The sequence below is a fragment of the Notechis scutatus genome, chromosome Z (genome assembly GCF_049901735.1).
Source record: "Notechis scutatus isolate UNSWTSFEM ecotype Mainland chromosome Z, rNotScu1.2, whole genome shotgun sequence".
NCBI lineage: Eukaryota > Metazoa > Chordata > Lepidosauria > Squamata > Elapidae > Notechis > Notechis scutatus.
Genome location: NC_142025.1, coordinates 87385068 through 87411156, shown reverse-complemented (window position 1 = coordinate 87411156; position 26089 = coordinate 87385068). Strand labels below are relative to the sequence as shown.

At 41.0% G+C, this 26089-nt stretch overlaps 1 protein-coding gene across 1 annotated transcript in view; it reads right to left on the bottom strand.

Annotated features, from left to right (window-relative positions):
• Positions 1–11387: 11387 nt before the first annotated feature.
• The window catches only part of LOC113426134 (sodium channel protein type 4 subunit alpha-like), a 145031-nt gene continuing 130329 nt past the window's right edge, over positions 11388–26089 (bottom strand). Inside the window, 3 exon segments of the mRNA XM_087945221.1 lie at positions 11388–14969; positions 14971–15013; positions 20610–20782. Of these exon segments, the coding sequence (XP_087801347.1) occupies positions 13758–14969; positions 14971–15013; positions 20610–20782 (1428 nt within the window). The 3' untranslated portion in view covers positions 11388–13757.

Sequence of the window (26089 nt, the reverse complement as noted above, 5' to 3'; positions counted from 1 at the left end):
ACTGTAATATGACTGGATTGGAACAGATCCACAAAACTACACAACTGAAAAGAACTATCACACTTACACACACTCTCTCTCACAAAGCAGATACAGCTGGAAAAATAAAAAAAAATATAGCTTTAATTAATTTATAAGCACATGACATTTCACACAAAAAGAACTTCCATACACACAATGACAATCTCACAAAGCAGCTGCTTTCTAAAAATAGAAAAGCAGCTAAAATTTCCTAAATTTTATATGACTATTTCCTAAAAAAAAAAAAATTAACATACTGTTTTTTTAAATCAGGGGACTTCAAACTTGACAGCTTTAAGACTTGTGGACTTCAACTCCCAGAATTCTTCCTCCAATCATGTTAGCTCATGAATTCTGGGAGTTGAAGTCCACAAGTCTTAAACTTGCCAAGTTTGAAGACCCTTGTTTTAAATCATGAGGGGAAAAAAGCCACTTACTTACCCAATTGAAGAAAGCAGGCAGGCAGAATCAATTGCTTGCCGATGAGCTGGATGCAGAGACAGGCAGCACAAGCAAGGCAGGAGGCGAGTCACAAGCAGCTGTTTGGGAATTGGGGGAAGGCGTCTGAAGAAGTAGGTGCTTGCTGGAAGCTGGTGGGGGGAGGGAGGTGGGTTAATTTAGCTAGGCTGGCCTCTAGGCCCCGGCTGGCAAGGAAGGAGCTCTGGGGTTTTTTAGAAGCCCGGGGGCAGCCACAACGGGTAGTGGCTGCCCCACAAATGATCCTGGGTGGCTAGGGTTACTATGCAAGGCCGAGGCCTGTAGGCCCTGGCCAGCAAGGACCTCCAGGGCTTTGGGAAGCCCAGGGCCAAGGCCAGGTGGCGGGAAGGAGCGCCAGAGGCTTTTGGAGGCCCAGGGCCGGGGGCTAGCGAGTCAGTGCTTACCTAGTCCTGTAGGCAAGAAGAGGCAGGTCCATTGGGGCACAGGCACTGCGGAAGTAGTCAAGAAGAGTAGACTCAAGTAGGCTTAGGCAAGCCACAGAACTGACTAGCACATGCAAGCGATAGGGCTGGCGCCATGTGGCGAAGCCTTTTAATAGGGTTGGGCTTGGAATAGGCGAGGCAAGCACTGAATGTGCGGGTGAAGCAATCGAGTGGTGAGCATGCAGGTAGGGCAAGCGAGTGGCAAGGGGGTGGCTGGGTGGGACAAGCAAGTGAATGGTGACCACCGAGTGACCGGTTCGGGGGTGTGGCCAACCAGAAGTCGCTACCAGTTCAGTGACCTATGCCAAATTGTTGCTACCAATTCTCCTGAACCAGTGAGAACCGGTTGAATACCACCTCTGATAGAGACCAATTACTATTGATTTTATACCATTAAATTCAATTTCCACCTATTGCAAATTTGCCATAATCATCTAGAAAAGTAACTTGGGTTTAAATTGGGGTTTTATAAATAAAACCACTCCATTAATCTTTTCTGACCCAGCAGATGTAAATTCCTCCCGCAACCTTTTATTTATTAAATATTTCTCATCTTTCTTCCTAATGTGTTTATTGAAGGCAAATTATATCAGCATTAAGTTTTCTCGAATAGTGAAATTTTTTTTATGCTTGGATGGGACATTAGCACCATTAATATTCTATATAATAAATTTACTTTCCATCTTTGGGTGAAATAGCATATTCCTGTATAGAGATCTCAGCTGTCTCTTCTTCCGCAATGTCAACTTTTTGGGATTGGTCTGCCTCCAAAATCTTATCCATCTCTAACTGGCTCTGAAATTAATTTGTGTCTAGACAGGAAATCTTTGGCTTTATCTATAGAATTCAAATGAAATTTTTGATCATGATACCATTTCCTCAAGCTTGTCCAAACGAAAGGGAATTCTTCTCTTCTGCAAAATATCAGTAAGAAATCAGTAAGCTTTCCTTTTTCTCAGGATTCTTACAGGAATTTCCTTTAAACAATTATGTTTACATTTTTCATTCTTAGTTTGGATGTATAGTGACAATCCAGAACACAGTCCCTCATTATTTTTCCTAAAAAGTGTGCTAAGACATCTCTTGTTGTTTTCTCATGGCAGCGAATCTCAAGTTTACTCTATATATGTTGTCAATTACAAAATCAAGAAACTTCATCACAGTTAGTCAACTGTGCCAAGGCTTTAATCATTCTTAGCCTAATATCCTCTCCAGAGCATCCAGGGATTGCTCTAAATCTTAACTGCAGCTCCTTAGCTTGAGCTTCTAAGAGAGCTCTCTCATCAAATTCAGCTTCAAAAGGAGTGTCTTGCTTCTCCAATTTATGCTCCAAAAGATCCACCCTGTCCTTCACCTGTTTAATATCTCCTGTCAAACCTTCCTTTGCCCGTGTATCAATTTTTAATTCAAGTTGTTCCCATTGCCTGGATGACCTCCTGCGTTTTGGCTGTGTATTCACTATTCGCCCCAAAAAGCTCTAAAAGATTCTATATCTCCTTGTATCTTCTCAGCTCTCTTCCAGGTTGCCATAATTAATAGCACTAAATTCTAAGGTTTAAATAGTGCCACTTCCAAAGTTAAAAAGAAAATCTCAGTTCTACAGTCTTTGGTTCCCTCGTGTGGACAAGGAACACCACTGCAGTAGAGGAAAACTGCTCTTTATCTCTTTGCCTGCTGCTAAACCAATAAAAAATAATAGAACTGAAACTGTTTCCCCCCACTCCTTCTAACTAAAACAAAATGCCAATCAAAAGCTTTCAGCAGAATTTGTTAAAGGCAAACCATCTTCCAAAGATTTAAGTCCAAAGATTTCAGAGATAGTTTCCACAGTGTTTTCCAGGTTCTTTAATTTGGCTCGGATATTTCAACCCTCCCTCATTCACCATTTTAACGTCCCAAAACTTCAGAAGTGACCATAAACCACAAAAAGGAAGAGCAGGCTGCAACCAAAAAATCCTCATTTAAAGAAGAAAAGAAGGTAAATATGCAAAGCTAGTGTCTAAGAAGCAGAGGCAGACTTTATTGTCCATTTGAAACGGCTGGTTCTTCCACAGTGAACTTGTTTCTTGGTTGCCCATCCCCCAGCCAGAGACTCACTGGATCATTTCTTCCTCTTCCAGAAGCTTTCTGAGAGCACCCAGCTGTCCAGTTGAAGGAAAAGGATTGATTTCCAGAACTTTTCCCAGGAAGATTTCTTCTGTCTTAGATAGCTTTCTAAGGCCAATAACTGTGGGGAGTCTGTAGCAATTTGAGAAATTGCTGCAGCCAAGTCTGCCTGTTAGATGTGTGCGGATGAGGAAGGAGCAGGACTCAGGAATGCGAGAAACTCTTTATTTACAAACTGGATTCAAAAGCAAACAAATGTGGTCAGAGCCGGCTTTTTATAGTTGCCGCTGTCCGACACTTCAGCCACTGACGAGAACTCAATCTTCCCACCAGCAGCTGAACCAATAAGTGCAGCCTTACATCAGACTCCACTTTGCATATAACATAGGCTCATGTAAATGTGGTGTCATGCATATATAACACCCCTCCCTTCTTAGTTCAGGCTGACCAATCACCGCATATGCAGCAGATGTAGTTCTTCAGATAGGTGGGCCTTCTGTAGGTGTGACTGTGCCTGTGCAGTTCAGTTGTTCCTGAGGCGGCGGCCTGGACAGACTCCACACTTGGAAACGCCTCAAAAATTTCCAGGGGTGTGGCAGTTTCTGTTGAGCTCGAGGCCTCAGAAGTACTATGCTGGACTCCTCCCCCCCAAAGCTAAGTCCTCCGCTGTTTCGTTCGGGGTTTTCCTTGCTCTTCGTGGGGTTTCTAATTTCCGGGTTGTTGTTGTTGCCGGAGGTGTGTTATGTTGCTTGGCTTCGAGTGGGGGTTGAACTATGCGGCCCCGCAGTTGGTCTATGTGCCAGTTCCATGTTCTTCCCCCTTCTATCTCCAGTCTGTATGATCTGGGTCCGGTACTTTCAATTATTTTTGCCGGGACCCAGTTTCTCCTCCTGTGTAGTTGTCCAGGGTGGACCTTAACTTTCTGTTCATGAGCATTTCTGCTAGGCTTCTGTTTGTTGCTGCGCTTGGTGTTATGTGTTGGGTTAGCAACCATTTGTCGATTTTTTCTTGCCAATTGCTGGGGTCTAATTTTTTTAGAAGTTCTTTGGTCGTTCTGACCATCCTCTCTGCTTGCCTGTTTGCCGCCGGATGAACAGGTGCCGAAAGGGCATGTCAGATTCCCAGATAGGCGAGGAAACTTTCGAATTGCTATGCTGTGAATTGCGGTCCATTGTCTGAAACCAGCACATCGTGTAGCCCATGGGTGGCAAATATTTTCCGCAGGGCTCTGATCATTGCCTCAGTTGTGGATTTCATGATCACCACTTCCAACCATTTAGAATAGGCATCGACCATGATTAAGAACATTTGTCCCTGGCAGGGTCCTGCAAAGTCTTTGTGTATGCGACCCCATGGTGCTGCAGGCTTTTCCTACTTGAGGGAGGGTGCTGAGGGAGAGGCCAATCAGGATTCCTGACATGGTGAGTGTGTGGTGATCCAGGTCTCAATGTCTCTGTCTATGCCTGGCCACCAGATGTAACTCCTTGCTAGGGCCTTCATTTTTACTATCCCGGAGTGCCCTTCATGTAGTAATCCCAGAATTCTTTCCCTTAATGGTTGTGGTACTACCACCCTGTCTTCCCATAACAAACACCCCCTTAATGCTGACAGCTCTAGCTGTTTATCTTTGAACGGCTTGAATTCCTCCCCTTCCGTCTTGTTCAGCCAACCTTGCCATATCCAGTTAAAAACTCATGCCAGCGTTTTGTCCTTTGCAGTGAGTCTCGCGATGTCTGCTGCTTTCAATAAGCCCAGTTCAAAATGTTCTACAAGGAATACGGCAGTCGTGGGGGCAGGGTCTTCCACTAGGTTTGGCAGGGGGCACCTGAGTGTGTCGGTGTGTAGAACGGCCTTTCCTGGTCTGTGTAGGAGGCTATAGTTATACGCTGCTATTGAAAACTGTCCATCTTAGCATTCTCGGTGATAAGATGTTGGGTGTGGGTTTGTCTCCCGAGAGACTGCCGAGCAGCAGTTTGTGGTCTGTGACCAGCTTGAAGTGTTTGCCGTAAAGGTATTCATGAATCCGTTTTACTCCGGCTATGGCGGTGAGGGCTTCTTTGCCTATTTGGCCATAGTTTCTCTTGGCTTTCAACAAAGTCTTAGAATAATATGCTATGGGGGCTTCCATCCCATTTGGTAGTCTATGGCTGAGCACTGTCCCGATGCCATATGGAGACGTGTCGCAGGTTAGCTGTAGTGGCAGGGTCTCGCTATATTGCATTAATACAGTGTCAGATGTTAAAATGTTTTTTATTTTGGAAAGCGTTGCGTCCTCGGGGGTTCCTACATCCAGGGTGCATTCTTATCCAATAGTGGCTCCACTACGGTCACCTGTGGTAAGAATATAGAAGTTTAACAAGCCCAAGAATGCTTGGAGTTCACTTTTATTCTGTGGGGTTGCGGCTTCCTTAATTGCTTTCAATACCTGACCCATCAATTTGGAAGCCCAAGAATTCTACGCTCAGTATGGCAATGTGGCATTTGTCCCTTTTTAACTTGAGCCCCGCTTCTTGGAAGCGCATAATTCAACCCCCACTCTAAGCTGAGCAACACAACACACCTCTGGCAACAATGACAACCCGGAAATTAGAAACCCCACGAAGACACGGATTAGCAAGGGAAACCCTGAATGAAACAGCGGAGAACTTAGCTGTGGGGGGAGGAGTCCAGCATAGTACTTCTGAGGCCTTGAGCTCAACAGAAACTGCCACACCCCTGCAAACTTTCTAATACTGTTTGGACCCTTTCCATTAGTTGGGGCTTGTCTTTGGCCGAGACTATTATGTCGTCGAAATAAGGAACTATTTCTTGCAGACCTTGTAGCAGCCTTTCCATTATACTTTGGAAAAGGCTGGGGGCTATGCTAACCCCAAATTTCAGCCAGTTACACTTGTGGGTTACGATCGTTTGGGCTTCAGCAGTGGCTGCATCCACAGGCAATAGTTGATATGCCTGTGCTAGGTCCAACTTAGCAAAAATCTTGCCGTGGCCCAATGAATGTAGTAGGTGCTGGACTACTGGTACTGGATATGTGCTCTGTTGCAGAGTGAAGTTCAGGGTACTCTTGTAGTCTCCATAGTTTCTGACTGACCCATCAGGCTTAACAGGGGTCACTATAGGGGTCTCCGACTTCGCATGGTCTACTGGCTCAAGGATGCCTTGAGCTACCAGCTTGTTTAACTGCTCTTCAACCTTGGGTTGCAGAGCAAAAGGGACTCTCCGGGACTTCAGTCTGACAAAGGGCTATGTTGGGGTCTAGGTTAAAACTTATTGGGGTCCCCTTATACTTGCCCAATTCACTGCTGAAAACATCCCGATATTCCCTCTCCAAAACATCTAGATCAGGGTGTCCAACCTTTCACCTTCCCTGGGCCACATTAGAAGATGAAAATTTGGTTTGGGCCGCACATATAATAAATTGTTATAAAATAATTATATTATAAAATTATATAACAAATTATAAATTATAAATTATTTTTATTATTTATTATTAATTATTTATTTAAAATTATTTATTGTTTATAAAAATTATTATTTATAAAAATTATTAATTATTTATTTTGCCGGGTTGGGGGCGGCGGCAGGGGGGTGGCAGAGGTGGGGGCGGTGGGGTGGCGGCGGGTAAGCTGGTTCTGGCCATGGCCTCCAACTTTAACGCCAAGCCAAGGCTATGTGAAAATCCGCAGCAGGAAGCTCGGGGTGAGTGAGCAGAGGGAGCCGAGCGCTTTGTTTCTCCTCTCCACCCCCACCCACCCCTCTCCGTCATCTCCCGGGCTGGGTGGCGGCAATGGAAAAGCGGGCAATCTTCGGGACTAGGAGACGTTGGGTCTGACTTGGCAGGGCGTGGAGGGAGGGGGGTTGTCAGGCTGGTCTGGTGCGGGAGCCGAGGCTCACGCTTGCCTCAGGTTCCCGGATCGCTCGCCTCGGAGCTGCTTGCTCTTGACTTCGGCGTGCCTGGTTTCTCTCTCTCTCTCTCTCTCCCCCCACCTCGTCCCTTGCGCGCCTGCCTTGCACGCTTCCTCACGAGGAAGGCAGCGCGCAGTGTTGGCCATCTCGCGTGCAGGCAGGCATCGGGGTTTGCTCGGGAGGAAGCGCCGCGGATGTCAGTCGGAATTGAGCTCAAAGTGTGGCTAGGACTGCGGCTCAATTGCCGCGGCGGGCATGAGACGTCGCTGGGCTGTGTTTTGCCTAGAAATCTGACTGAATTCATCCGGGAGGATTGTCCTTTTCACTCAACCTGGTTTTTTTTTGCAGGGGCAGAAGCAGCAATGGCGGTGGCGGGGTGGGGGCGGCAGCGGCAGAAGCGGCAGCAGCGGGGCAGAAGTGGTGGCGGGGGCAGAAGCGGTGGGCGGCGGGGCAGAAGCAGCAGCGGCGGTGGTGGTGGGGTGGGGGTTGGCAGCAGGGGCAGAAGCGGCGGCGGCGGGTGGGGGCGGCGGCGGGGCAGAAGCAGCAAAGGCCTTTTCTGTTGCTCCTTGGCGTGGCGCCGCCGCCCGCGCCTGCCTCTCCTCCTCCTCCTCGCTGGCTCTTGCCAGAAGGTTGGGGTGGGCACTGGGCCGCATTACAAGGCGACCTGGGCCGCATGCCTTGGACAAGCCTGATCTAGATCGTCTCCAGCATTTGCTCTGGTCACTGCTGTTGCGTGGATGCCAGTGAGGCTGATTTGCAGCAGCATGAACCACTCTCTCCCTAGAAGGCTGGGCAGGTCTTGGTCTACAACGGTCAGTGGTAGGAGTCCCTGAAAAATCTCCATATTCCACGTGGCAGATTTTCTTTCCCAGGACCGGTATTTTGTAGCCTTGGTAGTCCTTTAATATTATTCGTTGTGGCTGGAGCTTGCTTAAGCGGATGTTGGGGTTGATCTTCTGGAGGGCCGTCCAGGATATCATTGATATAAAAGACCCTGAGTCCACTTCCATCGACCATAGGGTTCCATCAATCCTCACTTTGGTAAGAAACTTGTTGGATTCAACAGTGTCTCTGTGTCCCATGTGGGCATGAGTATAGCCTCCTATTGTATGATGGGTTTCTTCTTCCCGGCCACCATCTTGTTTTTTGAATTTTGTGCCAAATGTCTTCCGACCCTTGTATTGTCTATTTGAGGAGTATATTCTGCAGCATGGTTTGTTTGCTGGTTGGCTGGCTCTGTAGGCTTCTGCGATGTGGCCTTTCCACTCGCATCGCCTGCAGTTCGCCTCCTTAAAATGGCAGGTGGATTGAGGATCATCCCCTCTGCAGCTTCTGCAACGCTTGATTCCCTTGGTGATTTTGGGTTTGTTGGTTTTTACCCGGTGGACATCTTCCTTCTCACTGTCACTGCTTTTGAAGCTGGAGGGGTTACAGGGTGTTTCCCATGCAGCCTGGGTGGCATGGACCTTGCTGCTGCAGGTGAGTTGGAGCTTCCGCAGCTTTCACTTCTTCCAGAGTCTCCTTGAACGAGACGTCCTCTCTTTTGAACAGTCTCTTCTGCAGTGTTAAATCCTTAATGCCGAGAACTAGCCGATCCCGGATCATTTCTTCGGCATTTGAGAAGTTGCAGTTCTTTGAAAGTTTCCTCAGTGCGGCCACGAAATCACTTATGCTTTCCCCCTCTTTTGGGCTCCGGAGATAGAAGTTGTTCCGGTTTGCCAGGTACGATGGGGTAGGGTCGAAATGTCCCTTCAATGCTCATTGCAGTTTGTTCCAGGAGACATTCTCTAGGTTATCTGCAATGAGGGCTTCAGTTAATTCATAGAGTTCCGAATCACAATAGGTCAAGAAGCAAGCTCTCTTCTTCATATCGGGTTCTGCCTACATTCCGTTCACTACCAGATTTAGGTTAAATCTTCCCATGTATGAGGACCATTTCTCTTTGGATGGCTCAAATGGGATTGATAGGGGTCGATGGGCCATGTTGTTTTGCTGTCGGTCTGAACGGTCAAGTTCACGAATCAGCTGGAAAATGGTTGCGATGCTTCACAAGGTACTTTGTCTTCCTCAGGATCCCATCCTCATCGCCAGTGTTAGATGGGCGCGGATGAAGAAGGAGCAGGACTCAGGAATGCGAGAAGCTCTTTGTTTACAAACCGGATTCAAAAGCAAACAAACGCGGCCAGCGCCGGCTTTTATAGTCGGTGCTGTCTGACACTTCAGCCACTGACGGGAACTCAATCTTCCTGCCAGAGGCTGAACCAATAAGTGGAGTCTTACATCAGACTCTACTTTGCATATAACATAGGCTCATGTAAATGTGGTGTCGTGCATATTTAACACTGCCAACTTCTGCTGGAAGTGGTTTCACAAATTTCTATAGACAATACATTTTTGCTTTCACTCAAATTGCTGTATCGGTTACTAATTTGTTAAAAACTAAAGGGAAGGAAAAACCTAAGCCTGGAGCCCCCCGCAAGTAATTCATGGAATGCCAGGTGCCTTTTGAAAAACTTAAGAGACTACTTGCTGCTCAGCCAATTCTGAAACACCCAGACCCCAAAAGCCCTTTGTCATCCAGGCAGACAGAAGTGACATAGTGATCAGAGTGGTCCTTCTCCAGAAAGACCCAAAGCATGATTAGAGTTCCAAAAAGCTGTCCGAGAATGAACATAGATGGATGGTTTGGGACAAAGAAGCTTATGCAGTGAAACGGGCATTACTAATGTGGGCAACACTTCCTACAAGAGGGCAAGAGGCTTTCAAAGTGTGGATCATCACTGAAAACCCCTTAAAAACACCCCCCCCCCAATAGGTGAGATGGATGCAATACTTTAAGTGTTTTAACTTCATGCTGCAGCACCTACTTGGATAGGGAAAAGCACCCTATCCAGAATGCCCCAGTATAACAGTAAGAAAGAGGAAGTAGCAGATAGCTTCATCCCCTCTAACCAAACAGCAGCACCAGCCATGACCAGAGCACAGAGCACAACCCAATTTGACCAACAACTTAACCCAGGCAATGAAAATAACCCTGGTCCAAGACAAGTGGTTTGTAAGCCACAAGAAGGATGTCTCTCTACACAACGGATTCACATGGGCTGATAGTAAGCTGATAGTAAGCACAACGGATTCACATGGGCTGATAGTATGTACCTGCAAGCCAAAGGTTCCTGATTTTGAAAAGGAACCACGACTCTAAAATTGCAAGATATTTTGGTTTTGTAAAGACCCTGCACCTAGTTAGATGTCAGTTTTGGTGGCCAGGTATGAAGAAAGACATGGAGGATATATGGCTAGTTGCCCCATATGCACCTCAGCAAAAGGACATTTGGGGAAGCCATAGAGACTATTGCAACAAGTTGCCAGCTTCTCGGCACCCTGAAAGAGATCTCTATGGATTTTATTTTTGAATTACCAGCAAGCTCAGGGAACACTGTAATTTGGGTTACCACCAATCTATTTTCAAAGCAAGAACATTTGTGGCATGCTCCAAGATCCTATCCACATGAGCCCTTTTAAAACTGTTGTACAACACCTCTATCGCTTGCATGGAGCTCCCGAGATGATTACCTTCAATCAAGAAGTGTAATTCACCTCCCAATTCTGGCAAGATTTACTAGGGACCACCCAGAATCTTAGCTCCTCCCTCCTCCCACCTAATAAAACTATGCCTTTCTCAACAAGTGAAGTCAAGGATTGTTTCTACTTAGAGGGTTATGTGTTTTGCAGCTCTGACATTAGGCGTGAATTTATCTAGTGACTTACCAAAACAGAATCTCAGTGGTTAACATGAGGAAATTTTCTTAGTGTACAAGGCTATCATTACTTTGTATAGTTAAAAGACCCAGGGATCTATTGAAAAGAAGGAAATGAACATCCAATAATCTTTTCTATTGTCCTCATCACTTTCTGAAAAACCTTCCTATCCAAAACTGTAATACTTCCAAACCACACAGTAATACAATATGACAGGATGCTTTCAATTGTCCCCCTATAGAAAGTGGTAAGGATACGGGAAAGAGGATGTGCTTTTCCTTTCCAAAAACTTCAGGTACTTCTATGCCTGCTTTACCAGTGTCTCAGTGTTGAGTGACCAAGCTAACCTGCTTGTCAGCTGCACACTCAGAAATTTAATACTACTATCCATCTCCATAGTTGAATCTTTTGTACACAGAGGTATATGGCTTAGCCTGTCTTTTCTGAAATTGACAATGATCTCTTTTGCTTTTCCCACATCTAAAACCAGGCTGTTTTTATTACACCAGTTGACCAAACCTTTTACTTCTTCCTGGTAAGCCGCCTCATTATCTTCCTGGATAAAGTCCATACTGTTGTATCGTTTACATACTTCATAACATGGCTTGAAGCAAACCTTGCACTACAGTCATGGTCAACAGGATGAACAACAGCAGACTTAGGACACAGCCAAGATACATCTAAAGATACAGCTTTATTTTCTTTATTTACATCTTTATTATTTTCATAGTACATATATCTGTAGCAGAGGTTTTGCAACCACTACATTTTTCCATTTGGAATACTACATTTTATTTATAGGGCATGACATTGTAGCTAATTTGTTGATTTCTAACATTCACCCATTAAATGTGATTAAATTCACATAAATCCTAGAGAATACGTAGAACTGGGATCAATATTCTACTACCAACAGAAGGCAGCAATGTCTGCCATTAAGGCAGACTTTGAATAATGGGACAAGTAAAAAGGAATCCTATTTGATTAAGGGACAGGCAGGATAATACAATTAAGGAACAATCTCTCTCCTTTTTTGTTTTTCTTAAGCCAAGTGGTTCCCAACCTTTTTTTCGCCCTGCACCCCTAAAGAAATTTCACTCGAACCTTGCACCCCCTGAAATAAATAATAAATAAAAATGCCAACATATAGCCAATATCCTATTATTTACCTGGACTTTTCTCGCACCCCTGGAATATCGTCTCGCACTCACCCCAGGGTGCGAGCACCCCAGGTTGGGAACCCCTGTCTTAAGCTGATACAAACTGCTGAGAAACTCTTCTTGTGTAAATGCTTTAAAAAATAAAACATTTACAATACTGCACTACTATGCTTAACGTATGCATATACATACTCTCTCTCTCTCTCTCTCTCTTCAGCAGAATTTATTGGGACATTTTTGCTGGCATACCTAGCTATCAGATTTCCTCCCTGTTCAACTTTTAGGCAACAAATCATCTCCTGGGAAACATATCTTTTCCTCTGGAACACTATTTTCCTCTCTGCGCATGGAAGTTCTGCTCTTTTTGACTAGATAATGGAGGAGAGAAGGGGAAGATGCAAACTCTAATTTGGGCCGTGAATCAGAATGTAATGCATGCCACATTCTACAGTAGAGCTCTTTAAAGAAGAAAAAAGTGGGATTGGCAAATAAAAAAATGAAGCTTACATTCCAAGATTATCTATAGAGTTGAGAATTAGAAAAATTATGAAGTTGACAATAAATCCTGAGAACAGATTAGTATATCACATTTGATCTTTCTTTTTGTTTGAAACAAACTATATTGGTAGTGTATAATTAAGACTTAATTGGACTTTCAGCCACTTCTAACAAACATCTTTTTTCAGCCTGCTCAAATTATTTAAATAAAAAAATTGAATCATATTTAAGACATTGCAGTTTTGTGTCCTTAAAATGTGCTGTAACCTCAACTATTATTCCATGCCATTCATTTTGCACTCACACATGTTGGAAAGAATCCTAAGCCCAAAGTTTATGTCTATTAATATTATTATTTTTAAAGAAGTCAGTCAGAGACCCTTACCTAGTTGTTAAGGTCTAAGGACAAGTACAAATTCTAACTTTCACTGCTAGCATCTTCAAGAAAGACATATAAAGAAGATTAGAAATTGCTAAAGATGAGTATTTTCCAACCATTTCAAACTGGATTTAAGAAGCACTAATCACTAATCTCAGGCTTTGCATATTTTACTTTCCATGATCATATCCACTTTCTGCATGTGAGTAGAATTTGACAATGGGCATGAATTTCAGCCAATTGGAAACTTCAGTTTTGACTGAAAAAAACAAGCATATTTCTAGTTCTTATGGCTAGAAAAAGAAGAATACAAGTAAATGAATTCTCAGAAGCCATATACTGTACATACAAACATACATACATATATTGCTAGGGATTCAGTTGAAGGCTGTCATGCCCAATGACATCTCTCCAGCATTAGCAGAATTTGTAAAATATTCAGCTTTCTGAAAAAATTGCATAATTGATCAGAGCAATAACTAAATAACAGTTATTCTTGGCACATCTTTTAGCACTTGGAGCTTAAGAGATTCTGGTGAAATTCTACAGAAACTATCTGTTTTTATTCAAGCTTGAACATGATTATAGTGAATTAAAAACTTCCTTCTTTCCCTCTTTTCTTCTAGCATTGCTTAATCATTCTTCTAATAAAGAGCTGATTCTGATTTGGTACTTAGAATAATCAAAATTGATTCTGGAGCATTCTATGAAACATATGAACTAACATGAAACTAGGATGTTTTTTCACAAGATGAGAAGATAATTCACATTTACCTCATCAGAAAAGAAGGGGGGGAAACACTTTGCACATTGGGGTAAATTTTAAAAACAAGCAAACAAGCAGAAACCAGACAGGGTTCTGTTTTCAATGTTGAAGTGTGGTATGAAGTACCTAAAATCTGGCAAAAGAACCTTGTTTGAGTACTAAAATAGAAGAAGCCAAAATGATTTTGTGAAAAAGGTCATTTGGAACCATACACCAACATTTGTTGTCTATATGTGTATTCATTATACAGATGACTCTTTTACATTACGCTTGGCATTTTCACTTTTTTTAGTTTTTCCAGAGTCATCTCCCTTCTTGCTATTATTGTCCTTCTCTTTCATTGCATCAGAATCCTTTTTAATCTTGGGGCTGCTTATTGGTTCAAGTACAAGAGATGGAGCTGTTTCTGGGGACTTTTCCACTTCTACTTGTGAGCCATACATTGCATTCATTTTGTCCGCAATCATTCCTTCTTTCTCTGGTGCATCGTCTTTCGGTGTGTCCATATCTTGACTCTGCCTATACAGATATGAGGCCTGTTTCACTGATCGTTTTAACAGATATCTACGGAATGCTCTTTGGATTTTGATGGCACAGACTTCCTCCTGTTTTCGTTTTAGTGTTGTGGTAATGGGCTCATAAGATACTTTGGAGGGATTTGCAGCCATAAATTTCTCCTCCATTGATTCCTTCAGGGAATCCATTTCTCCAGAATCTCCTAAAACTTCTTTTGTCAAGGCAAAGAGAATGTCCAAGCAATGTATTTTATCTCCAGGAACCATAGGCAAGTCCATAGTGATCAGTTTGATTTTATTTGGTTTAGCAATTCGCAGAGGCTCTTGAAGGGTATCCACAAAATCAGAAAGTGTGTCGTAAGCAATAAATTGTGTGGCATCAGGGTCAAACTTCTCCCATGTTTCATAGAACATTTCAAAGTCATCTTCACAGAGAGGCTCACTGCTCTCCTCTGTGGCTACATTAAAATTCTCTAAAATGATGGCAATGTACATATTAACCACAATCAAGAAAGAAACAATGATATAACTGCAAAAAAAGCAGATGCCCATAGAAGGGTTGCCACAATCACCTTTCACGTGACTACCAGGGTTCTCCAGATGAGGATCACAATCTGGCGGAACGCTATTTAAGATGGGGTTCAGTAAGCCATCCCAACCAGCTGATGTGGTGATCTCAAAAAGACAGATGATGCTGTTACCAAACGTCTCAAAGTTGAAAATGTCATCAATGCCAGATTCCTTCTTTACATAAACAAAGTTTGACATTCCAAAAATGGAATAAATGAACATAACCAGAAATAGAAGGAGGCCAATGTTGAATAATGCTGGCAGAGACATCATCAGGGCAAAGAGCAGAGTTCGGATGCCTTTTGCTCCTCTGATCAACCGAAGAACACGCCCAATTCTGGCCAATCGGATGACCCCGAAGAGAGTGGTGGGATACAAAGTATTTTTCGATAATATCCGCGAGGACAAGTCCCGAAAGAAAGGAAAACATTTTTCTCAGAATATCACAAAATACCACGCCAATTTTCAAAAATTGTTATTAATAATTCATTGTAACCACAGAAACATACAAAATTCCCCCTAATATCAAATTCAACTATTGAGGGCCTATCAGTCTGAAACAAAACAGGTCACCTAAAAGTAAGAGTGGCTTCTAAATATTTGTGAAATATTTTAGATGCAGAAAGGATACGAAAATGGAAGAAAATATAAAGGAAAATGACATGAAATCGTATTAAATTATTATATAGCAAACACATATTAAAACAGATTGAAGAGTATTTAGATGCAATTTATAAAACTGACTCAACAACAAAAGGAAACTTTTAATAAGCCAATTATTAAGGAGGAAACAAAAATATAATTGAAAAATGGAAATAGAAAACTCTCCAGGACTAAACAGATTTTTTGAAGTGCACTACAAGAACTTCCAGAAAATTCTGATTTAAATCATTCTTAGGAAATGAATGAAATTCGACAGTCAAGTAATTCCTTGTTCCTGGAACAAAGCTTTAATTTCTTTGATTTATAAAGAGGGAAATTACTTAAGCTTTCTTTAGTTATATAGAGTTTTATGTCTCGATTTATATTGACTTTTTTTAGCAGTAATTGCAAAGAGAGGAAACGGCCTTTAACAGGCTGGATTTGTCTTGAAGAGATACTAAAGAGATAATATCAGATGTATTTTGAATGTTACTGGTAATTAAACCAGAAAGGTAAGAAAATGGCCATGATATTTTTAGATGTAAAGAAACCATTTGTAACTTGGAACAACAATTTACGTTCATGACTATGAAAAAAGGTGAATTGTGACAAGAATTTTCTTACATAGATATAGAATATTTATAAAGAAGAAACAATCAAGATAATAAATATATTAAAAGTGGTTCCTCCTTCCTAACAACCACTCACTCAGTGATTGCTCAAATTTACAACTGTGTTGAACAAGGGGAACTTAGGATGGGTCTTTGTACTTTCAGTCGTTGCATCCCATTGCACCAAGAGCTGAGTCACGTGCTCATGATCTGGGTTCTTGGTAACTGGCTTGCAATCATGATATTGAAGCACCCACAGTCAAATGATCATGTAATTGCGACCTTCACTGCTGGCTTCTTACAAGCAAAGTGCTGGGGAAGCCAGCAGGGAGTCACAAATGCTAACCACGTGAAGTCACGCTTAATGACATTATGGGATTTGCTTAATGATGGTACCTGGAAATGCCATTGCTAAGGGGTGCAATCACTTGTCATTGTGGTTTATGTCCATATTGCTTGCCAAGGGAAATTCTGGTCCCAATTAGTGTTGCTAAGTGAGGACTGCCCATGTTATCACAAAAACTGACAACATAGAATAAGAAAATAAATTCTCAGGAATCAAATTATCAAAGCAAAAACAAAATTAGAAGTATGTGCAGTTGATGTTGCATTATAGTTATATTAAATGGGTGAGTGTGGCTGAGTCAGCACAGAACAAATCACACAAGGTAACTGGATTTGGGGACAACTCAGTACTTCACCAGTTCCTCAACTCCCAGAACTGCTGGCAGCCAAGCATGCACACACTAACACACACAAAAACTCCATTCTGCATTTGGGGACTTTTATCCACATCCATGCTGGGAAATTGCCAATTGTGTCCGGACTTGGAGAGGAGGATCTCACCTTTAGTATGTTGGGTGTGCACATATGTGCACACATGCACCCTGTTTGAAGTTTGGGGACTTTTCTAAAATGTTGTCCTTCCCCACCTTGATTAGCAAGCTGCAGGCTCCCCTTTGGAACACAAATTTTCAATTCTGCAAATGCAGACACTTGGGGATGTCATTGTTCATTTTTCTCTTTAGTCTTCCTTTTGCAGTACCTCCCTTTGCAAACTTCCTCCAGACTTTAAGTGTCCTGTAATGGCTGTCAGCTACTCCCTGCTGGTCCACGATCTGCCTCTTACTGCAACTTGTGGTGCCAGAATGAGGCAAATCCCCAAGCTTGGAATAGTGTGTGCGTGCGCGCGCGTGCATACATGTGAGCACCCAGCATGCCAAAGGACAGATCCTTCTCCCCAGGTGCAATTGGCAGCTTCCCAGCACAAATGCATACAAAAGTCCTCAAACTCAGAATGGAGAGGCAAAGAGCTGGTGGGACACTGAGTTGTCCCCATATCTTGTTAGGATTCCAGCAATCGCTCTAATTAAATCATGATTCTCGAGCCAAACTTCAAAAAACATCAAAGGATTCATTAGAGGCAACATACTGGCACTGTCCTGTATACAGCCAAGTCTGGCAAATGTAATTTACAGTAACCTGTGACCAGTTTCTCCCTTTCCCCCTGGGTGTCTCATAAACCAGATTCTCCAATTGAGCACATTCACAGACTGGGTGTCATCATTTACGTTCTCCAATTATATATATTTGCAGGCTTACAATCTTTTAAAGATTAGAGTTGGAATGCATTTTCGCTTTCAACTGCTCTTCCAGATTTCCTTCCTCTCCCCTCCCCCTTTTTTTAAATGGCAACTACTAAAACAGGCATAGGAATGTTTTAAGAGTTGACAGTTTCGATTTGTCCTATGCCAACCCAGGCTTGCCCGCCCATCTGCACCCACCCATCTGTATCTACCGTACTTGGCCATGCCCACTTGTCCCTGTCTACCTATCTGCGCCAACTTGGCAGTGCTGAGTCAGCAGTACCGAGCCAGCCACGGCCACTCTTCTGTGCCCACCTGGCCACACCCACCCATCTATATCAATCTAACCACTGTGATTGTCCCATTCCTCCTTCTCCATGTCTGTGACCTATCAGTTGGGCTATTTCTGAAATCAGATCTAGCCTCCTTCTGGAATACTAATAAATCTGTGTTAAAAAAAAACCTGACTAAAGTTTAAGCCTGTTGAAGATGGTCATGGAATGAAGCAGGACACAATGCTAAAGAGGTTAGCCAGTGCTGCCAGAGAGTGATGGTGCTGATAGCAAAAGTCCAAGGAGTTCTATAAAAGTGGCAGAATTAGCAATATACAGTGGCCAGAATCAATCTATCTATATCTATCTATCCTCTATCTATATCTGCAAAGATGAAGTCAGGAAAACTAAGGCCCAGAATGAACTAAGACTTTCAATAAATGTTATAATATATAATAAAAAAGATTCTTTCGACATGTAGAAAACAAGAAAAACTCAAGGAAATGATTGGTTCACTATTGGGAGAAGATGGCAAGAAGATAACAGGCAGCAGGGAGAAAGCAGAATTGCTTAATTCATTCTTTACTTCTGTCTTTACAAAAGGAAGAAATGTTCAACCAAACAAAAACAGTACCATAAAAGGCAGATGAGGAATACAAATCAAAATAGGCAAGAAAATGATAAGGCAACATCTATCCACTTGAGTGTGGATTCAAATCATTAGGAGCAGATGTACAGTATTATATTCCAGGGTTCTGAAGGAGCTGGCAGATGTGATCTCAGAAACAATGAACCATATCTTTCAAAAATCTTGGAGCACTGGAGAATTACTGAAAAGGAGCAAATGTAGTTCCAATCTTTCAAAAAGAAATAAAATGAACCCACTCAGAAAACTACAGATCTATCAATCCAACATCAATACTAGGGATGTTCCAGGAAAAAAAATAAGCAGTGGATCTGCTAACATTTAAAAACAAGCAAAGCTATTATTAGAAGCCATTGTGGGTTTGTCCAAAACAGGTCATGTCAGACAAACCTTATAGCATTATTTGACAAAGTGATTAAATTAGTGGACCAGTGAAATGAGGTGGACATAGTATATTTGGACTTCTCTAAGGCATTTGATAAAACGGATCATAGCCTGCCTCTTGGTAAGATAGAAAAATATGGAATAGTGTAACCACCAGATGGATAGGTAACTGGCTGATCAACCATGCTCATTGTGTAGTTTTTAATGGAACTATTTCCACATGGAAGGAAGTAAGCAGTGGGGTATCTCAAAGTTCTGTCTCAGGCCGAATACTCTTCAACATGATTAAATGAATGGATAGAACAGGAATTCATAAATTTGCAGATAACACCAAGCTTGTGGGAATTGCCAACAACATGCCAACTTTAGAAGATAGGTTCAAGATCCAGAAGGATCTTGAGACTTGAACACTGGGCCCTATCCAAAAATGTTATTCAGTGGTGAGAAAAATAAGTTTTACATTTAGGCAAGAAAAACCAAATGCATAGGTGTAGAATAGGCGGTACCTAAACAGCAGTGACTGCAAAAAGGATCTCGGAGACCTGGTGGACAACCAATTAAATATGAGCCAGCAATGTGCAATGGCAGTCAAAAAAAGGCCAATGCAATTTTAAGTTGTATTCACAGAGAAATAGTATAAAGATCATGTGAAGTGTTTGTACCTTTTGTACTGCAATGCTAAGACCACACTTTGAATAACTGTGCCCAATTTTGGTCTCCACAATATAAAAAAGATGTTGAGACTGTAGAAAGAGTGCAGAGATCAATAAAAAGAAGATAAATTTCCTGTCAGTGAGAACAATGAATCAATGGAATGGCTTGCCTCCAGAAGTGGTGACTGCTCTATCACTGGAAGTTTTAAGAAGAGATTGGATGGCCCTTTGTCAAGAATAGTATAGGTCCTATAGGATATCCCGCTTAAGTCGGAGGTTGGACAAGAAGACCTCCAAGATCCCTTCCCACTTGGTGATTCTGTTTTAAACTAGAATTGCTAAAGATAAATGATTACTTGGTCAAATTTGGTCAAATTTGTTTAGGAACAGATAAGGAATAGCTCCCAGAGTAATGCTTAGACATGATAGCCGGATATAAAAAGAATGATCCAAAGCATCCCTTTTTAAAGGACAGAAGCAGAATGTAGATTGAATTGTAGACCTCATTTATAGTCATGAAGTTTTCTAGTTTCATAATCAGAAATGTGGATTGCCTATGAACAGCAAAAAAAATTCTTTTAATAATTGGGGAGATTTGGAAGTGTCTAGATAAGAAATCAAATGGATTATCTTCCAGAGGATGGATGAAGTAGGAGAAGGAATGGAAAACTCCTCTGCCAAGTAATGAAGGCAACAGATAAACTCTGGTATAATTATTTTGCTTGTTTTGTAGAGCAGGAATATCTTATCACAACCTCCAACCATCGATAGCATATTCAAGCTCTGTTAAGGGGAAAGTGGGAATACATTTTAGCAATAATGATTACAATTGTTACTTGGTACAATTTGTTAGCTCAATTTCAATTTCAATTTCCTTTGTACATGGGCATATGATGCCATTAAATATAAATCCATTTTATCATTTTTTTCAGCCTTTATATTTTCTTCATTTTAGGTATTTTTAAAAATATTTTAAACTGTTTATTCATGCATGTCTTCATGTCTGGTATTGTTTTGAAAAAGGCTTTGATTACATGATTATTTATATGCACAGATCTGCTCCAGGAGTTGGGTTTGAGTATGTTGGTTACATGATAGCTTTTAGCTAATTGTAGTTATCCTAAACCACCTTTATTCCCATCTTACTATTTCCATTGTACACACTGTTGATTGAAATATTTTAGAAACAAATCAGTTATGCTTTTTTTCTTACCTACAATGGAGAAAATGACCACAACAAAATCAAAGATGTTCCAGCCATTAGTGAAAAAGTAGTGCCTCAGGGCAATCATCTTGAGAAAGCATTCAGATGTAAAGATGACAATGAAGACCAAATTGATTTGAGAAAGGATGTTTATCTTGGTTTGGCTTTGGTCATCTGTTTCCACTGTTAGTGTTTGGGGATTAACCCCTAGCAGAGTATTGCAGCAGTAGTCAAGCCAGGCAGCCAAAACGAGAGTGGAAGGGCCCCAGAGTATACACACACTGAACACAAACACTGTTTGTAGTTTAAATAGTTTTTAATCCATTTAGATTTTAAAGCATTGTCATTCAGTCCATTAAGTCATTCACAGTATTTCCATCCAGTAAGACTCACTATTACAGTCCAAGTTAAGAGTCCTTACAATATCTTTATCAGCCGATAAAGATATCTTCTCCTCCTCCGGTGCCTCTCTCCAGAGGAACAAACGCTGGATATTCAGCAATACGCTCAAACAGTAGAACAGTTGAATTACGCAGTAAATCAGCAAACAGTAGCAAACAAGAACAGTTCAGTCACAGGCACTCACAGTCAGTAATCACAGTTAGTCGCAGTAAGACACAGTTAGTCGCAGTAAGCTTTCCAGCTTCTAATGCTTCCTTATATTGTAACTTCTAACCGCACCCTTAATCGGCTAATTGCCTGCAGCATTGTGCTTAAAGTGATAAGCACTTAAACCATGATATCTAAGTTTTATATATTTATTCACCCAAACCATATTTGGTATCAATGTTATACCTAACATACTCCCTTTTGGGTGAAATAAATATATAATACCTTTACAATCTAACCCCATATTTTTCACAACTCTCCTGGTGCTTACTGGCACCTTGGGCTTTAGTAAAATTATCAGCTAAATTGTCCTCCGACATACAGTACTCTAGCTGAATCATCTTACTTCTTACAGATTGACTCACGTTTAGGTATCTTAGATCTGTATGCTTGCTCCTTGTTTTTACTCCAATATTTGTGGCCATTTGAATTGCTGCCTGATTATCTTCATGTATAATTATAGGATAATCTACAGTTATACCTATATCAATTAACATTTGTTTATACATTATTAATTCTGTACATAACAGAGATAAACAGGAGAATTCTGCCTCCATAGTAGACAAACTTATATGCTGTTGTCTTATTGACTTCCAGCCTATTAATGTCTTACCCAGCATTATGGCTGTTCCTGAAGTCGACTTTCTGAGTGTCTCTTTCTGATGCAAAGCTAGCATCTGCATAAGCACTCAGAATTAAATCACCCTTTGGTTCTAAATACAATGAATAATTCATTGTCTTTTAAGATATCTTAATATCCTCTTAGCTGCAATCCAGTGTCTTTCACATGGTGCAGAATTGAATCTAGCCAACTGATTCACGCAGTACTAAATATCTGGTCTAGACCAATTGCTTATATAAGACAAACTACCAATTAAAGATTGATAAATCACCTTATCAAACTCCGGCTTTGTTCATCAGTGTTGCTAAACTCCTGACTCATTGGAGTCTTAGCCGGCTTACAAAGCTCCATCTTGTAATCTTTAGCAATTTGCTTATCTTATCTTCCTGAGATATCTTAAAACCTTTCCGTGTTTTCTTTATATTTAAACCGAGATATTTTTTATCTCCCTAATTGCTTGATCTTTATTCTCTTTCCTAATGATGCTATTATTTTATTTGCTTCATCATTAGTTTCAGTAATCAATGCAATGTCATCTGTGAATAGTAATAATAATGATACTTTCCCATTTGTCTCCCTCTTAAACAGACATGGATCGCTAAACCAGCTTTAAATCCTATATTGTCTAGTTCCTTTACAATATACTGGTTCCATTCATAGCCTGATTGTTTAAGACCATAGAGGCTTTTCTTTAACAACCAACAATCATTATTATCCTTATTTTCACTTTTAATACCAACAGGTTTTTCATATAAATAGTATGTTTTAATGGGGCGTGCAAGTAAGCAGTTTCCACATCTAGATGGTTAACTATATAGTTTTTACTAGCTGCCCACACTAAAGCTGCCCTCAAGGTTGCTGCCTTAAGACTAGGTGCAAACACCTCATCGTAGTCATTGGCATTCTGCCTAAAACCTTGGGCTACTAACCTTGCCTTATGGATTAAATTACCATCTTTATCTGTTTTTACCTTAAATATCCATTTGCAGCCAATGGATTTCTTACCTACAGGTAATTTGGCATTTTCATACACTTTCATATCTCTTAATGAATTCAGTTCCTTATTCATTGCTGCATACCAACTTTCTTTTTCCTTAGTAGGATACTTTTTAATTTCTTCAACAGAATTAGGAACTTGATTAATCTGGCACACTGTGTTAGCCTGGTACCTATCAGGCGGTCTAGATACACGTGTAGTTCTTCTGGGAATTACAGGGCTTACAGGAGGACTTTGTTGAACTACTACCTGTTCATCTTCCTCATCCTGTTCAGCTATTGAATCTGTTTCTTCCTTTATGGGCACTATTTCATCCTGTATTTGTCTCTTTACTTTATTTTTAAAGTTACAGGGATAACTAATGGGATTTCTATAGGATTCAATAATTACATCTTTATTGGCATCCTGTTCTAATTTCTCCCATCCTTCATGTTCTAGAAATTGGGCACTAGCACTACATAACACTTTAGATGTGCCTTTCTCCCAAAATCTATATGCCCTATGGTTTGCCTGATAACCAACGAAGAAAAATCGTTTAGCTCTATGTTGCCCTTTTTTTCTGAGTTGTGCAGGAATATGCACCCATGCTGGTGCACCAAATGTGTGCAGGTAACTTAGGTCAGGTTTCCTGCCATGCCACCTGGTGAATGGTATTTCACCTGTTGTTGTATTAACAACGTTGTTCAATATGTTATTAGCACACATTGTAGCCTCCCCCACAAAGAATCAGGTAACCCAGAATCATTTAACATTGTTCTAACCATTGCCTGTAGTGTTTGGCCTCTTCTTTCAATAAAAGCGTTATGTTCTGGCCTGTTCCGTAAGCAGACTTCTTATGCTCTATTCCAGCTATCTTAAGTCTGTTCCTGGAATTTGTTATTAATAAATTCCGCACCATTATCTGTCACCAGGGTTATCAGTTGTCGTTTAGACTTTCTTTCAGCAAACCTAAGCCAATTGAAAAAAATGTTGATATGTTTCAGTTTTGCTTTTCATTAAATAGCAAACCCATATCTAGAATAATGGTCCATAATGCTCAGTATATATCTAGCACCCCATACTGGGTTTCTTTGGACCTATGATGTCTGCAAATACCACTTCTAAAGGTTCTTTTGTTTTGAAACCATTTAGCCTATTTGCAGGCAATACTTTGCTCTTATCTTCACAGCAAACATTACAACGCAAATATTTATCACAAGGTTTTAACCTTATTCCTTCAGATAACTCAACTGTACGTTTTAGCATTTTAAAATTTACATGCCCCAAACGCCTATGCAATAAATGGATACATTCTTCATGAGGTTTTATATTATTAAATACAGTCTGTGCCTCCCCTTTCTTACTATTATCTAAGACATATAATGTTCCATTTAAAGCTGCAGTTACCCTTTTGTTATCTTTTTTCAATTATGCAATTATTATCTTTAAAAGTAATTACATAACCTAATTTATCTAATACCCTTACTGAAAGCAAATTAAACTTTAGTTGCGGTACATACAACATTTTTATATCCTGGTTTATGCACGGACAATGTGCAAAACCTTCACCTTTCGCTTTAAGATTCCAACCGTTTGCAAGTGATATATGTTGAGAACTTGTAGACATTTTTATAAATTTTGTCTTATCTCTTGTGATGCAGTGGGATGCGCCACTGTCAACCACCCATAGATCATTCTTCACATCAGAGTTGCTAAACGTGGCTAGTTCAAATGCTTTCTTTGGCTTTTTTATATTCTGGCTTTTTCTCTTTTTGCAGAATCTTGCCAAATGTCCTCTGCCTCCACAATTAAAACACTTTTTAATTGTGTATGCCGTTGAAGATAAATTCTCTTCTTCCAGGTGCTGTAATTTGCTTTGCTGGTTTCTTTCAAGCTTTGAAGATAATTTCTCTTCTTTCTTATCTTCTCTCAGCTCGTCACGCTCACGCCTTCTTCTGGCTTCTTCTAGTAGCCTGCCTGTAATCTCGGTTAATGAGAGGCTATCCTTAGGCAATACTTCCAACGAAGTCACATAGTCATCATAGCTTTGATCTAATGAAGATAATATTATGTAGACTTGTTGCAGTTCATTAAATATAAGCTCTTTTTCTTGCAATTCTTGAAAAATGCTCTTCATACAGTTTAAATGAACTAACATATCTCCATTCCTCTGAAGATGCGTTCGAAAAAGCTTCCGTGTAAGATTTATATGTGCTCCTACACTGTCCCGAACATAAATCTTCCTGAGGTTCTCCAGCAGTTTGCAGCATTTTCTTTCTCCACGAATATGGACAAGCTGCTGATCACAGAGAGTCAGTCCTATGATGCATAAAGCCTGCTCATTCTTCAGTTTAAAGTCTTGTAACTTTTCGTTATCATCATCATCAGCAGGATCCCAGCTACTCACATCTGGTGGGTTTGCTATAATGTCCCACAAACCTTCTTTACGTAGAAGTAAACTACATTTCATTGACCATGAAACATAGTTTGTTCCATCCAGCCTGGATATCATGGACAGTTGTGACAAATTTACTTGTGCCATTACTCTTCAGATATTTTGACTATTTTAAACTAATTAAAACAGTTTGTTTTTACAGTAATGTGCAACTCACACCAACTCTCTCTGCTATATCCTGGTTAGTTAGACTATGCTGCTGGGCCCATAACCAATGTTAGTGTTTGGGGATTAACCCCTAGCAGAGTATTGCAGCAGTAGTCAAGCCAGGCAGCCAAAACGAGAGTGGAAGGGCCCCAGAGTATACACACACTGAACACAAACACTGTTTGTAGTTTAAATAGTTTTTAATCCATTTAGATTTTAAAGCATTGTCATTCAGTCCATTAAGTCATTCACAGTATTTCCATCCAGTAAGACTCACTATTACAGTCCAAGTTAAGAGTCCTTACAATATCTTTATCAGCCGATAAAGATATCTTCTCCTCCTCCGGTGCCTCTCTCCAGAGGAACAAACGCTGGATATTCAGCAATACGCTCAAACAGTAGAACAGTTGAATTACGCAGTAAATCAGCAAACAGTAGCAAACAAGAACAGTTCAGTCACAGGCACTCACAGTCAGTAATCACAGTTAGTCGCAGTAAGACACAGTTAGTCACAGTAAGCTTTCCAGCTTCTAATGCTTCCTTATATTGTAACTTCTAACCGCACCCTTAATCGGCTAATTGCCTGCAGCATTGTGCTTAAAGTGATAAGCACTTAAACCATGATATCTAAGTTTTATATATTTATTCACCCAAACCATATTTGGTATCAATGTTATACCTA